General features: G+C 38.7%; 1 protein-coding gene across 1 annotated transcript in view; it reads right to left on the bottom strand.

Moving 5' to 3' along the window:
• Positions 1–14,286, bottom strand: part of STPG2 (sperm tail PG-rich repeat containing 2) — a 339,045-nt gene extending 324,759 nt beyond the window's left edge. Inside the window, exons 1-2 of the mRNA XM_068974937.1 lie at positions 14,178–14,286; positions 1,005–1,117 (exon numbers count right to left, since the gene is read on the bottom strand). Of these exons, the coding sequence (XP_068831038.1) occupies positions 1,005–1,117; positions 14,178–14,286 (222 nt within the window). The remainder of the gene's footprint in view (positions 1–1,004; positions 1,118–14,177) is intronic.
• Positions 14,287–17,444: the final 3,158 nt, after the last annotated feature.

The raw sequence follows: 17,444 nt of genomic DNA, 5'->3' as shown, positions 1-17,444 counted from the left end.
GAAGATCCCCTGGAGAAGGGAACGGCTCCCACTCCAGTATTCTAGCCTGGAGAATTCCATGGACAGAGGAGCCTGGCAGGTTACAGTCCATGGGGTCGCAAAGAGTCAGACACAACTGAACAGCTTTCACTTTCATTTTATCCTTCTTTAAGACCTGTTTGAACAATTCTTCCTTGAAGTCTATGAGCCAACCAAGTACCTTACCTATAAACTTATTAGAAACCTAATATTTGTCCTAAAAATCCATTTGATTGCTTGCAATCAAAACCCCATAACTGGTAAAAAAAAAAAATTGCTATTAATACTTCAGGAGTCTAATACAAAAATTAACACATCAGCGATTAGATCTGGGCCTCCAACAGGGGAGATATAGGTCTGCTTGGGTCAGATAGGACTTACCATGACTGCAAAATGTATGTGAAAAGGGTAAAACTTGATGTTAATGATTATGAAAATACTGGAATTAAAACACTGTTTCTGACTGAGTGTAAAATGTATGTGAAAATGGTAAAACTTGATGTCAATGATTATGAAAATACTGGAATTAAAACATTATTTCTGACCATAAATGAACCATTGAAGATTTTCTGGTCACAGACTCGAGACGGTATAGAAATAGGAGACAATGGCCATAGCTACAGCTTTAGAGTACAGCCCACAAACCAATTCCTGCGCCCTGCTGTCATTCTTATTCTACATATCTTGACCATCTGTACAACTTTCATGGGCCTTAATAAATTCAGTAGCCCTATTCTCCCAGTCAGGAATCTCAAGGAGAATGCTTTTGTCCTATAGGTTATATAGACTAATGACAAACACCCACCAGACAATTACCATTGGACACACTTCTTTTTCTCTTATTCTATTGCAAAATATAGATTGAAAGGTGAAAGAAAATGATATGAAGGGAAAATATAATATGGCAAGTGACACATTAGTCTATTAGAGGAAGAAAGCATGATTTTTATTAACTCAGACAATTATAATGACTGCTGTAAATTTACCTGCTTTTCTGAAACATTATAGTGTCCTGGACCTGGAACATCTTTCTCAGTGTTAGAGATGACAGTAAAAGCACTTTCCCTGGCAGTCAAAGACAGGAATGGTGCATAGCCACCTATAAGTAAAATCATATCACTGGCAGATAAGACAGGATTCTAATGATTTCAGAGAAAAAGCACTCAAAATATATAAAATCATTTGGTACATCAATTGCTGAGACTATATATTATCAGAACTAATGTTTAGCCACAGAAGTTGTTGCATTTTAAAAATTCTATATAAGAGTGGAATTAATGTTAATATATATTAAATTAAGGACCTATAGAATTGAACTTACTAAACAAAACAAAAAATACCTAAAGAAAACAAAAGCTTTTTCTCTTCTAAGTATATTTGGTTGGGATGAAAATGGAAGTTCTATTTAACTGATAAAATATTTTCATCCTCAGAAGATCACAGTTTTATATGTTGGAGAAACCTATTAATTATACAGCTTCCCTGGTGGTTCAACAGTTAAGAGTCTGCCTACAATGTGAGAGACCTGAGTTAGATCCCTGAGTTGAGAAGATACTCTGGAGAAGGAAATGGCAACCTACTCCAGTATTCTTGCCTGGAAAATGCCATGGACAGAGAAGCCTGGCAGGCTACACTCCATGGGGTCATAAAGAGTTGGACATGATGGAGCAACTAACACTTTCACTTCAATTATACCAAATAGCATATATGAATTTGTAGAGAGCGCCTAGACAGAAATAATTTAAAGTGAGCTTACAGCAAGTAATTAATATAATGTTTCAGAGAGTTGGACATGACTGAGTGACTAACATTTTCAGCTTCACTTCCTTGCTTGGGTACATGTTTGGCACTCAGTATTTCTTGGATACAAGATATAAGCATAAGATTACTGACATTATTGACATACTCAATAAATGAACTTATTACACAGATTTAGTCTGCTGAAAGGCTGATAAAAACTTTTTAAGAAATATATCAAGAAAATGAGCACAGTTTAAGTAACATTGATATTCAAGAAAAAATGAAAGAAAACAGAGCAACTATATTCCACAGGTAATAAAAGGATAAAAGTGAGGACTCGAAACTTGTGAAAATCTTGTACACCTAAGGAAATGTACACTATGAGGATTTATGGCAATAATTTGTACAGTTTAAAAGCTTGCTAATCTGGACTAATAAAATACATTTTTAAAACCAGAAATAATGTTTTTTTGAGGCCCTCTTGCATTAAAATGCAACTGAAATCAAGATTTATTTGTGTAAGGTCTGAAGCACAAAAGAGGTGAGTAAAATACATACCTTACCCTTAAAAAGAAACAAACTAGTGAAGCATTAAGTGCTAAAATAATTTTAAACAAGCAAAAATATATGAAGTGCTAAAGTGCCCAGAGGGTCAAAAGGAGGGGAAAGTGAAAGAAAGTGAAGTCGCTCAGTCGTGTCCGACTCTTCGCGACCCCATGGACTGCAGCCTACCAGGCTCCTCCGCCCATGGGATTTTCCAGGCAACAGCACTAGAGTGGGTTGCCATTTCCTTCTCCAATGCATGAAAGTGAAAAGTGAAAGCGAAATCGCTTAGTCGTGTCCGACTATTCACGACCCCATTGGACTGCAGCCTAACAGGCTCCTCTGCTCATGGGATTTTCCAGGCAAGAGTACTGGAGTGGGGTGCCATTGCCTTCTCCAAAAGGAGGGGAAGTTCTCAACAATACTGAGGTGATTCAAAAAAAATTCATGAATGACATAAAAACTCTGGGTGTTAATTTAGTGACTGATGGTTTGAATTTGCTGTTCAAAACAAAAACAAAGAAAACCACACAAGGTCCACAAGAACAGAAATCCTTAAAAGGAAGCCGAGGTCCATTTTGAAAAGACAAGGGTTGTATGATAGAGCAGAGACATCCAGTACAGAAGTTGAAATGTTCCAAAATGGGGTAAGCAACCAAAGAAAAAAATACAGATTTCAAATGAAATGCACATACAGGCACACACAAACCAAGCTACAGATTATATCAAGGGAATAGTGCAAACAACCAGAGAGTGTTCTTCCAAGAGGCAGAGAAATATGTCCTATAATCTGGAGAAAAGTCAATGGAAAGAAATAGATCTTGAAATGAGAAAATGGAATTAGCACAAGAAACATTATAGTATCTATTATAAATATTTTTCATATGTTCAATAAGATAGAAGAAAGATGAACATGAGGATATAAAAAAGACCCAAAGAAAACTTCTGATAGGAAAAGTATACTTGAGATTAATAACTACTTTTTAACTTATTATGAGATTTATAACTACTTTTATGTGGGTTAACAAGACATTTTTTTCTCAGTTCCTAATCACTTTAAAAAATAATTGTGGGAATTCCCTGGTGGTCCAGTGGCTAAAACTCTGTGCTCAAGATACAGGGGGACTGGGTTTGATCCCTGGTCAGGGAACTAGTTTCCACATGCCACAACTAAGACTCTATGCAGCCAAATAAATAAAAATAAATATTAAAAAAATAATAATAATTGTTTTAAGCAAAAATAATTTTGATTTATTGTGGCATTACAGTATCTGTAAATAGAAATTATTTAGCCACAATAGCCCAGAGAATGAGATGAGGAAAACAGAAGAGGTACGGCTCATATACTATACATGAAGTGGTACAATATTATTTGAAGATGGTGTTAAGTTAGAGAGGTATATTGTAAACTCTAGAGGAACCACTAAAAAATAAAAGAAAGCTACAGCTAGTAAACCAATAGTAGAGATAAAAACAAAACCATCTTTTTTAAAACTCAAATCATTCAACTATAACAGGGAAAGAAGCAAAGGGAAACAAAGAACAGATGAGAAAAATAGCTAGCAAAGTCTAAGAGAGTAAATTTAAACACAACAATATTGGTAACAAAATTAAATGGAAAATGTCTAAACACCCCAATTAAAAGAAATTGTCAGACTTGATAAAAAAGCAACATCTAACTTTAGGGAGTCTATAGGAAACCCTCTTAAAACATAAAGACACAGAGATGAAAGGATGAGAAAAGATGTATCATACATCAATGCATCGAAAAAACCTGGTGTGACTAAATTAAAATCCAACAAGGCAGATTTAGAACAACAAATACAAGGAATAAGAGACATTTCATTATGTTACAGGGATCATTTCATCAATATGATTCAATGATCCATTAAGAAAGGCAAGGAAGTAATTGCCATAAAAATTAGAATAGTGAAGAAAACTACAGGCCAATATCACTGATAAACATAGATGCAAAAATCCTTAACAAAATTCTAGCAATCATAATCCAACAACACATTAAAAAGGTCATACACCATGACCAAGTGGGCTTTATCCCAGGGATGCAAGGATTCTTCAATATCCGCAAATCAATCAATGCAATTCACCACATTAACAAATTGAAAAATAAAAGCCATATGATTATCTCAATAGATGCAGAGAAGGCCTTTGACAAAATTCAACATCCATTTATGATAAAAACTCTCCAGAAAGCAGGAATAGAAGGAACATACCTCAACATAATAAAAGCTGTGTATGACAAACCCACAGCAAGCATTATCCTCAATGGTGGAAAACTGAAAGCATTTCCCCTATAGTCAGGAACAAGACAAGGGTGCCCACTTTCACCGCTACTATTCAACATAGTTCTGGAAGTTTTGGCCACAGCAATCAGAGCAGAAAAAGAAATAAAATGAATCCAAATTGGAAAAGAAGAAGTAAAACTTTCACTGTTTGCAGATGACATGATCCCCTACATAGAAAACCCTAAAGACTCCACCAGAAAATTTCTAGAGCCAATCAATGAATATAATAAAGTTGCAGGATATAAAATCAACACACAAAAATCCCTTGTATTCCTATACACTAATAATAAGAAAGTAGAAAAAGAAATTAAGGAAACAATTCCATTCACCATTGCAACAAAAAGAATAAAATACTTAGGAATATATCTACCTAAAGAAACCAAAGACCTATATATAGAAAATTATAAAACACTGGTGAAAGAAATCAAAGAGGACACTAATAGATGGAGAAATATACCATGTTCATGGATTAGAAGAATCAATATGAGGAAAATGAGGATACTACCCAAAGCAATCTACAGATTCAATGCAATCCCTATCAAGCTACCAGCGGTATTTTTCACAGAGCTAGAACAAATAATTTCACAATTTGTATGGAAATACAAAAAAACCTCGAATAGCCAAAGCAATCTTGAGAAAGAAGAATGGAACTGGAGGAATCAACTTGCCTGACTTCAGGCTCTACTACAAAGCCACAGTCATCAAGACAGTACGGTACTAGCACAAAGACAGAAATATAGATCAATGGAACAAAATAGAAAGCCCAGAGATAAATCCACACACCTATGGACACCTTATCTTCGACAAAGGAGGCAAGAATATACAATGGAGAAAAGACAATCTCTTTAACAAGTGGTGCTGGGAAAACTGGTCAACCACTTGTAAAAGAATGAAACTAGATCATTTTCTAACACCATATACAAAAATAAACTCAAAATCAATTAAAGATCTAAATGTAAGACCAGAAACTATAAAACTCCTAGAGGAGAACATAGGCAAAACACTCTCCGACATAAATCACAGCAGGATCCTCTAGGATCCACCTCCCAGAATATTGGAAATAAAAGCAAAAATAAACAAATGGGATCTAATTAAAATTAAAAGCTTCTGCACAACAAATGAAACTATAAGCAAGGTGAAAAGACAGCCTTCTGAATGGGAGAAAATAATAGCAAATGAAGCAACTGACAAACAACTAATCTCAAAAATATACAAGCAACTCCTGCAGCTCAATTCCAGAAAAATAACGACCCAATCAAAAAATGGGCCAAAGAACTAGACATTTCTCCAAAGAAAACATACGGATGGCTAACAAACACATGAAAAAATACTCAACATCACTCATTATCAGAGAAATGCAAATCAAAACCACAATGAGGTACCATTTCACACCAGTCAGAATGGCAGCAATCCAAAAGTCTACAAGCAATAAATGCTGGAGAGGGTGTGGAGAAAAGGGAACCCTCTTACACCGTTGGTGGGAATGCAAACTAGTACAGCCACTATGGAGAACAGTGTGGAGATTCCTTAAAAAATTGCAAATAGAACTGCCTTATGACCCAGCAATCCCACTGCTGGGCATACACACCGAGGAAACCAGAATTGAAAGAGACACGTGTACCCCAATGTTCATCGCAGCACTGTTTATAATAGCCAGGACATGGAAGCAACCTAGACATCCATAAGCAGATGAACGGATAAGAAAGCTGTGGTACATATACACAATGGAGTATTACTCAGCCATTAAAAAGAATACATTTGAATCCGTTCTAATGAGGTGGGTGAAACTGGAGCCGATTATACAGAGTGAAGTAAGCCAGAAAGAAAAACACCAATACAGTATACTAACACATATATATGGAATTTAGAAAGATGGCAATGATGACCCTGTATGCGAGACAGCAAAAGAGACACAGATGTATAGAACGGACTTTTGGACTCTGTGGGAGAGGGAGAGGGTGGGATGATTTGGGAGAATGGCATTGAAACATGTATACTATCATATAAAAAACGAATTGCCAGTCTATGTTCAATACAGGATACAGGATGGTTGGGGCTGGTGCACAGGGATGATCCAGAGAGATGATATGGAGTGCAAGGTGGGAGGGGGGTTCAGGATCGGGAACTCATGTACACCTGTGGCTGATTCCTGTCAATGTATGGCAAAACCAATACAGTACTGTAAAGCAAAATAAAGTAAAAATAAAAATTAAAAAAAAAATTAGAATAGCAGTTACCAGTAGGGGAGAAGATAAGAGTTATGAATGAAAAGGAAAATTTTGCAATGCCATATTTCTTTGACTATTCATTTTTTAAGTTGCATGTTTATATTTTATGTGGTTTTCTGTATAAGTATTTCATCTCACAATTAAAGGGTTTTTTTTTTTTAATTTAGGTGTATACAGACACTGGGATAATGTGAGACAGATATGAAAATGAAGAAAGCTAAGCTCAGGGCTAGTTCTGAGGCAGCTGTCATCCAAACATGGCAGAGGTTCTAAATGAATCTATCTAAAGAAATATAAAATGAATTGCAAAATACTGAAATTCATATAAAACGGGGGAACCTCCAATAGCCTATGTGTTCAAAAGACATAGTGCTCATAAAATCTTCACTGAAGTTTCCCAAAATTAATCATATAAAATCTTTCATCAATAGGTTAAAAGTTTACATAAAATACTGAGCTCAAGGAAAACCACAAGAAAATTAAAATGTTTTTACTAATAAGCTCCATAATAGAAGGGGATTTTCTGCTTTATTCATAATTATATGCCTGGTTTACAGTTATGGTGACAAACTGTCTCAGTTTGCCCAGGACACAGGACTGGTAGTGCTAAAATCAGGACATTCCCAGACAAACCAGGATGGTTTGTCTCTCTATCATACCGCCCTGCACACTAAACAATAAATGTAGATATTCTGAACTACTCCTTTAGCCATTCATTCAGCAATACTAAATGCTTTATTATGTGTCAGAGAGAGGCAATGAGAGTGCAATAACGAATAAGCTAAAACCCTGGCCTCAACTAGAGGGAAAGCCAGACAAATAAACAAATACTTACATTACAAACAGTGCTGCCAATAATTAAGGTATAAAATATAGGAGTAAAGGGTTCTGTCACATTAGAGTTGGTGAAATGAAAGATAAAAAGTTTGATTTGAGACATGTAATATATTGACGTGAAGTTCCAACAATAAATGATAAATCAAACTGTCAGGAAGAAAGAAGAAATGAAGACTGTAGGAGGATAAGATTTGAGAAGAATAAGTTCAATTTGAGATATATTAAGTTTGAGGCACCAATAGCAGACTGGCATGAAGCAATAAAAGTCAGTCTATTTTCTGAGAAAGAAGGTGAGCAGCTGGGGGATAAAGTACAAGTTCTATAGCCACAGTTACAGATACAAAGCAAGCAGGGCATTCTTCACATAAAAGCAATAACTAGAACTTTGAAACATACTCATCTTCAGGGATATCAACATTTACAGCAATCACATTTTTTAATATAAACTTAAATACAGATAAATTGCATTCCCTCAAATGGTCTCCTGAATTCTGTCTGAATGGCTAATATGATAAAGTCACTATTGTTGGCACAAGCACATAGGCAGGGGTGTAAGACCAGCACATAGGCAGGAGTGTAAGTCCATGGACAGCTCATGCTTCTACGGCAGATTAAACTAATACCTTCTTTATAAAAAAAGAAATTTGGCAAAAAATATATTAACACCCAGCATTATCCAGTTTAGATAACTAATAGAGAACCAATACAGATAACTAACACATTTTAACATGGGGTACCATTTATTATGTAAATCAAGCCCAGAAAACAATGAAATATTCCTTAGCATAATAATGCCAGGAGCTGTCCATTATCAAAGGGACTCTGTTTTTATCATATTTTACTAGGCTGGTCATTTATGGCAAAGATTTGCCTTAATGAGAGCTTTTCTTGCTTCTCAGATAATTCGCAAGAAAATCAGGAGCAGCTCTCACTAATCTGGATCTGGAATATCCATTATCTCTCCCACTCATGAAATCTGAATCATGAAATCAGTCCTATTCCTTTCAGGCTGCAAATCCTGGGTAGAAAAGAGTCTCCCTGATCAGCTGGACAAAAGTCGAGGCAATGAAGTTTGCAGATTGATGTGGAAAGAATTTCCTGAGGAAAATATGAAGACAATACACTAGAGGACAGACCAAGCAGAATATAGTAAGCAAAGAATGCTAATGAGGAGAGAAAGGTTGGAAATAAAGAATATCTGCACTGTTCTTCTGAAGTGTTAAGACTCTAAGTTTTTTCTCTGTGTGTAATTCAAGGTAACAAGTAAACTACATAAAGTTCCCAACATTTCCTACATCATACTCTACAAAATTTACCTGACCCTTAAATAACTGTGTGTACTACTCTATAGCCCAGTATTACTGATCTCAAAGAAGTGAAAGGCAGAATGTACCTAGGAAAGAGGTAACAGCTACTTTCAATTACCTTGCCAGGGAATCTGGTAGAAAAATGACTGAAGAGATGCCTATGCCCTCTATTGATTATTATTGTTAGCATGTCTGCTGAGTACTGCTAAAACAGGATTCCATATGATATACTTGCTCAAAGTTCCCAAGAATGGAAATTCCTAGCTTCCTTCATAGGTCAACAAGGCACAATTCTATAAAGCAGTAAAAGGACCTTGCAAGCCCTAGTTACTTATCTCCAATCAGAGTTCACACAGAGAAGAATTAAAAACTCTTATAATGTGACACGTGTAACTCATCAGATTTTTTGAACTTTACTTCTAGAATTACTGTTTTGCTATTTTTTTAACTAAGCACTTAGGTGTTAAGACTATTGAGCTAAAAACTGAGACTAATACAGTGGAGATCTTGGTTACTGCCCTCAAAAATCTCACATTTTAGTGGGGCAGCCAGGTAAGTAAACATATAATTACAATAAAGTACCAAAGTCCTTTGAGTTATTAAGGAGTCAAAGAAGAAAGACCTGGGACAGACTGGAGTCAGAGAAAAACTTCACCTGGGGCTCAAGACATAAGTAGTAATTAGCCAAGTAAGGAAAGATGAGAGAACATACCCAGCAAAGGTAGCAGCAGGTACAAAGGAACGGAGGTGAGTGAGCATGAATTTACAGATAATGCAAGGCTGGAATTGCTAATGTGTTGGTTAAGTGTTGGTGGAGGTATAGATCACATTAGACATAAAACAAACATTGGTAGAGACTGAAATAGAGGGAAACGAGAAATATTTTATTGACAAAAGTGTTAGTCGCTCAGCTGTGTCCAACTTTTTGCCAACCTCATGGACTGTAGCCCACTAGGCTCCTCTGTCCATGGAATTCTCCAGACAAGAATACTGGAGTGGGTTGCCATTCTCTTCCCCAGGGGATTTTCCCAACCCAGGGAACAAACTCAGGTCTCGTGCATTGCAGGCAGATTCTTTACCATCAGAGTCACCAGGGAAGCCCTTGTTTCAGAATAAAAATAACAAATCCCAAACTAAGTCAAGGGTGGTTAAATGAAGAAAGGGAACTAGGTTGAGAGATAAAGAGAAGAAAGAATCAATAGGTCCTAAGATCAATGAGAGTGATTAGAGGAGGAAAAAAGGAGTCTACAGTAATTTCAAAGCTTAAAGTTTCTAACTGACTGATAGGGAATTTTTTTTCAAAGGGCCCAGTAATTCTGGGGAAACTGGTAAGTTCAGACACTTTAGGTATAGATGCCTAAAAAAAGTAAAAGACCTTATCAAAAGAAAGCTCATCTCAGAGATATGAAACAGCTGTATCACGGGAGTCATCAGAATACAGATAGCAGTTGAAGCTGTGGATTTGAATGAGAAAGTAAACATGAGAAAAGTAACAAGCAAATGATGGAAAGTACAGTATATAAACATGTAAAAGGTATTTAGAAATACCTTAAAATAAAAATCTTTAAAGAACACTATGGAGTATTGGTTAGAGAGGGGGAAATGATACTTTGATTCAGCATTTAACAAATGCTTATTGTCTCCCAACCATGTATCAGGCACTGTTACAACAGTTAGGAAAAGAACCAGCAAAAAAGATGTTAACAGACACCAGGGAAAGAAGCATCTCTTAAAAAAAAGAGTGGTAAGTTGTGTCAAAATAAAATAAAGATAGAAAAGTGTAAGCATTTTCGGTGGTCATTGGTGGCTAATAAATTGGTAGGAAGGTAATGCTTGTAACTCAGCTGCATTAAATAAAGACATGTAATAAGCTCCAAAAACACTGATATCAATATCAGAAGGTGAAAGGTGGTAAAATTCAAGATTAAAACAATGACAAAAGACAAATTAGTACTCCAAAGAAACCTAAATCAACCTACCATCCTAATCTCATCAATCATGTCAATGGAATAATGGATCCTGGCACTGATTGAAAAATACAGGAATTGTGTGGGAATAGGGGAAATGTAGGCTAAAAAGGAAAAAAGTTTAATTTGGATGGCATCAAGCCCCACAAAAAATCAGATTAGAAAAAGCAGAAAGCAAATTATGTTACTTATTAAAAGTTACCCCATCCACTAACTGCAAACAAATGAGAGCAAATAATTACTTAAATTATCCATTCCCATTTCACCTCTCAACAAGAAAAGTTTCTTACAGAATGTGGGATAAAGGAGCTCTCATTAAGTAAGTTCAAGTAGATGGTGATGGTCAGATAGAAGGCATCAACCTGAAAAAAAGATATTCCAAAACAAATATAAAAGTTTTATCTTAGTAAATGTTTCTAGGAAAGGTGTGTGAGGCAGGCAGGATTACAAAGAAGAGACAGAAGGTGGTAAGAAGCACACAGGTGATTTGGAGATTCATATAGTAAACAGAACATTTCATGCAAAAGTGACGTCACTCTGTTGTGTCCGACTCTTTGCAATCCCATAGACTGTAGCCCACCAGGCTCCTTGGTCCATGAGATTTTCCAGGCATGAATACTGGAGTGGGTTGCTATTTCCATCTCCAGGGGATCTTCCCAACCCAGGGTTGAACCCAGCCAGGTCTCCCAAATTGTAGGCAGACACTTTACCGTCTGAGCTACTGCACACAATAAAGGACAGAAATGGTATGGACCTAACAGAAGCAGAAGATATTAAGAAGAGGTGGCAAGAATACACAGAAGAACTATACAAAAAAGATCTTCATGACCAAGATAATCACAATGGTGTGATCACTCACCTAGAGCCAGACAATCTGGAATGCAAAGTCAAGTGGGCCTTAGGAAGATCACTACAAACAAAGCTAGTGGAGGTGATGGAATTCCAGTTGAGCTATTTCAAATCCTGAAAGATGATGCTGTGAAAGTGCTGCACTCAATATGCCAGCAAATTTGGAAAACTCAGCAGTGGCCACAGGACTGGAAAAGGTCAGTTTTCAATTCAATCCCAAAGAAAGGCAATGCCAAAGAATGCTCAAACTACTGCACAATTGCACTGAACTCACACGCTAGCAACGTAATGCTCAAAATTCTCCAAGCCAGGCTTCAATAGGACATGAATTGTGAACTTCCAGATGTTCAAGCTGGTTTTAGAAAAGGCAGAGGAACCAGAGATCAAACTGCCAATATCCGTTGGATCACCGCAAAAGCAAGAGAGTTCCAGAAAAATATCTACTTCTGCTTTATTGACTATGCCAAAGCCTTTGATTGTGTGGACCACAACAAACTGGAAAATTCTGAAAGAGATGGGAATACCAGACCACCTGACCTGCCTCTTGAAAAATCTGTACGCAGGCCAGGAAGCAACAGTAAGAACTGGACATGGAACAATAGACTGGTTCCAAATAGGAAAAGGAGTACATCAAGGCTATATATTGTCACCCTACTTATTTAACTTATACACAGAGTACATCATGAATAACACTGGGCTGGATGAAGCACAAGCTGGAATCAAGATTGCCAGGAGAAATATCAATAACCTCAGATATGCAGATGACACCACCCTATGGCAGAAAGTGAAGAGGAACTAAAGAGCCTCTTGATGAAAGTGAAAGAGGAGGATAAGAAAGATGTGGTACATATACACAATGGAGTATTACTCAGCCATTAAAAAGAATACATTTGAATCAGCTCTAATGAGGTGGATGAAACTGGAGCCGATTATACAGAGTGACGTAAGCCAGAAAGAAAAACACCAATACAGTATACTAATGCATATATATGAAATTTAGAAAGATGGTAATGATAACCCTGTATGTGAGACAGCAAAAGAGACATGGATGTATAGAACAGTCTTTTGGACTCTGTGGGAGAGGGAGAGGGTGGGATGATTTGGGAAAATGGCATTGAAACATGTATAATATCATATAAGAAATGAATCGTCAGTCTAGGTTCAATGCAGGATACAGGATGCTTGGGGCTGGTGCACTGGGATGACCCAGAGCAATGGTATGGGGAGGGAGGTGGGAGATGGGGTTCAGGATTGGGAACACATGCACACCCATGGTGGATTCATGTTGATGTATGGCAAAACCAATACAATATTGTAAAGTAAAAAATAAAATAAAATAAATTAAAAATAAATAAAATCATTATTTTTCCTGCAAAAAAAAGAAGAAAGTGAAAGAGGAGAAAGGAAAAGTTGGCTTAAAGCTCAACATTCAGAAAATGAAGATCATGGCATAGGGTCCTATCACTTCATGGCAAATAGATGGGGAAACAGTGGAAACAGTGACAGACTATCTGGGGGGCTCCAAAATCATTGCAGATGGTGACTGCAGCCATGAAATTTAAAAATGTTTGCTCCTTGGAAGAAAAGTTATGACCAACCTAGACAGCATATTAAAAACCAGAGACATTACTTTGCCAACAAAGGTCCATCTAGTCAAGGCTATGGTTTTTCCAGTAGTCATGTAGGGATGTGAGAGTTGGACTATAAAGAAAGCTGAGTGTAGAGGAATTGATGCTTTTGAACTATGGTGTTGGAGAGGACTCTTAAGAGTCCCTTGGACTGAAAGGACATCCAACCAGTCCATCCTAAAGGAAATCAGTCCTGAATATTCATTGGAAGGACTGATGCTGAAGCTGATACTCCAATACTTTGGCCACCTGATGCAAAGAACTGACTCATTTAAATAGATCCTGATGCTGGAAAAGATTGAAGGCAGGAGGAGAAGGGGCAACAGAGGACGAGATAGTTGGACGTCATCACCGACTCAATGGACATGAGTTGGAGTAAATTTCGGGAGTTGTGGATAGACAAAGAGGCCTGGCATGCTGCAGTCCACGGGGTCGCAGAGGCGGGCACGACTGAACTGAACTGAATTGATAGTCAACTGGGACAGGAAAATCAAAATCCCAGATCAAATCTGCAGCATTTAAACTAAGATGTAGGAAACCATTGTAAAATCAAAAAGGTAATACGCTTACTGGTCTAGTGAAATGGGAAAAATTAGTTTACCATCTGTAAAAATAGGGAGAGAATTTTCCCTGCGTACTTCATGTTCTGTTTTACCTATGGAGTTGTACTATAGTGTTTAAACTCAGGCATACATGAGCGGGGCAGGCTGAAAGTGAGGCTCCTGTCACAAAAGGCTTGCCTTTCTCTACATCTTACCTGTTGCCTGCTGCTTCAGGTAAGGAACCTGGTAAGATCCAGGACCCACACGATTCTCGGTGCTGCCACCTTCAGCCAATCTAAGCACACGGGGAGCCCGGTCATACATAATGGCGTGAGGGGAGGGGTGCGCGGCTGCAAACGGATTAAGAACTGAGCAGCTAGAAGAAATGGTGGAGCAAAAAGTCGTCAACAAACTCAGAAGGCCCGGGAAGAATTTCTTTAAACGGAGGAGCTAGCGCAGGGGCTATCGCCCCACCTGCTGATAGGTGTCAGATTTCTCCCAGGCGACTTCGAGCCGCATGGAAAACTTGAAAACAGTGTAACCAGACGTAAGACTTCCCACAGAATCATCACTTCACCAACCTAGACCTGAAGCCCTCCAAAGAACAAGGTTAAGTACTAGGCGCCCGCCCCCGTGCTTCCGGCCCTGCCTCCGCCCATTTCTCTCCTCCCGGAAGTCTCGGGACTAAAGGTTGAGGCGCTTTTCTCGAGGCGAGCTCTGGGAGCATGCGCAGCGAGTCGCAAGCCTGGCAGACTCGCTCCGCGCGGCGCTCTTGGCTTCCTAAAGAAAAGAACATACTCGAACCCCCGCGATCCTCTTACTTTTCTAACTACGCTGGATCCTGACTCGTCAGAAAACCTCTAGAAAACGCATTAGGAGTTAGGGCTAATTTGGTTGTGATCCATTTTCCCTTTAAGTCAGGGCGGCTGGGAAATAGACTAGCAAAAATTGTGAAATAAAAGTCTTACTACGAAAAGAAACGATTATGTGCCCACACTCCCACCACAGCTATATCGCACCCCAGGGGGGAAAGAAAGCACTTCTAACTTTATCCCAGATATAGTCCACAGTGTGGCTCAGAAAAACCCAGAAGGTGGTGGTGACAGAAACAGAAAGCCCGGGGAAGAAGAAAAACTCACCAACCGAAGCAATGCAAATGCAGGTAACTGAAAGGTGCTTCTGTTGTCAGATGCCAAGCAACAGCAGCAGACTCATTACTCTGTTCATAAAGTAAAACAGAGGCGTTGAGAAAGCGCAGCTCCGTACAAAGCGTATCTGAGTCTCAAGAATGTATCTGTAGTACCTTTTTTCCTACTCAATAACGTGAATAATTATTCACTCACTTAAAAAACACTGGCATATACTATAGGTTCAGTATCCTGCTAGGTTGTGGGGACCTAAAGATATAAGTACGTCTTCATCAAGTCTTCTATATCTCATAGAGAAAGAGACGTGTGTAATCCATAACAAGAGAGATGGCTACAATGATTTTTTTTTTAATTTCAGCACTTTAGACACCGCCCCTTTCTACTAAGAAACTGATAATTAACTGTATCAGTCAGTCAGTTCAGTCGTTCAGTTGTGTCCGACTTTTTGCGACCCCATGGACTGCAGCATGCCAGGCTTCCCTGTCCATCACCAACTCCTGAAGCTTGCTCAAATTCATGTCCAAGGAGTCAATGATACCATCCAACCATCTCATCATCTGTCGTCCTCGATGGTGACCCCAAAAAGCAAATTCAGGTCCAGGCCATTTTGCTATAGGCACTGGTGCAGGCTCTCACCTCCTGATTTTTCTTATCTGCAGCCGTCTATATTACTCTTTCCTGCGGTAAGGCTTGCCGTTGAAAATGAAGTGTCAAAGGAAGCTTTTCTACTTCTTGTCTGGATTTGATTTTTGTCCACTGGCGCCAACCTAGTTTATACAAAAGGTGCTCTTTACAGGGTCTATCGAAGCTTGTTTACGTATCTCCAAAGGGGATTTTGTGACCTTAGGACTGTGTACCAACTAGGAGTGAGCTTCCCAAGTGGCGCTAGTGGTAAAGAACCTGCCTGTCTGCAGGACACATAAGAGATGCCAGTTTGATCCCTGTTTGGGAAGATTCCCTAGAAAAGGGCATGGCAACCCACTCTGGTATTCTTGCCTGGAGAATCCCAAGGACAGAGGAGGAGCGGGGGCTACAGTCTGCAGGGTCACAAAGAGTCCGACACGACTGAAGCGACTTAGCACACAGCCACCAGCTAGGAATACAGAATTTATATCTTGCTGCCACCTCAATGTGTGGTCTTTCCTCAAACACCTCACATAGAGGGATAGCTGATCAGTGGCAAGACTAGCGCTTCAAAGTCTTGTACTACTACTACTAAGTCACTTCAGTCATGTCCGACTCTGTGCAACTCCATAGAAGGCAGCCCACCAGGCTCCCCCGTCCCTGGGATTCTCCAGGCAAGAACACAGGAGTGGGTTGCCATTTCCTTCTCCAATTCGGGAAAGTGAAGTCGCTCAGTCGTGTCCGACTCTTAGCGACACCATGGACGGCAGCCCACCAGGCTCCTCCGTCCATGGGCCCCTCCAGGCAAGAGTACTGGAGTGGGGTGCCATTGCCTTCTCCACAAAGTCTTGTAGTGAGTTCCTGTTTGAATATTTGTGATCAGATCTATTTTAAATATGACACCGCTAAGGTATGGCATCTCAGAGAAGGCAGTGGCAACCCACTCCAGTACTCTTGCCTGGAAAATCCATGGCTGGAGGAGCCTTGGTAGGCTGCAGTCCAAGGGGTTGCAAAGAGTCGGACATGACTGAGCAACTCCACTTTCACTTTTCACTTCCATGCATTGGAGCAGGAAATGGCCACCCACTCCAGTGTTCTTGCCTGGAGAATCCCAGGGAGGGGGGAGCCCGGTGGACTTCCGTCTATGGGGTCGCACAGAGTCAGACACGACTGAAGCAACTTAGCAGCAAGGTATAGCATCTACAGTCTTCCTAATTTTGTAACACTTGGTCGCTGAGAATTCTGTATTCCTAACAAAACGCTTTTCTTTGAAAAGTTCTTAGTGTGAAAATCCTTTATCTATTTCCTTGATTACTGTGGCTGTTCTAACTTCCCTAGCTTTTATTTCTGCTTTATGGTTCAGTAGCCAGAATAGTACAAAATATTTAAGAATTGGAAGATACTTTTAAAATGAGAACAAATCATTTTACTTATTTCTCAGTGTGGTAAATATTTCTTAAATAGTTTAGAATGAGTGTGCTGCTAATAAAATTACAGTGTTAACATAGAATTATAATTATATATGAACACAAAATAATTTGATTTAGCATTCCTCAGTTCCTACAAAATAGTTCTAATGCTAATCAACCACACTGTATTACCATTACTGTAGTAAGAGATGGAAACTGTGTTTGAATTCAGGTTTATTTGACTGCAAAATCTGGGTTCTTTCCATTTCTCCATACTGGCTTCCACAGAATAAACTTTAAA

This window comes from Capricornis sumatraensis, chromosome 7 (genome assembly GCF_032405125.1).
Source record: "Capricornis sumatraensis isolate serow.1 chromosome 7, serow.2, whole genome shotgun sequence".
Lineage (NCBI taxonomy): Eukaryota > Metazoa > Chordata > Mammalia > Artiodactyla > Bovidae > Capricornis > Capricornis sumatraensis.
Note: the sequence above shows the minus strand (reverse complement) of the source record. Positions and strands in the feature narration are given on the sequence as shown.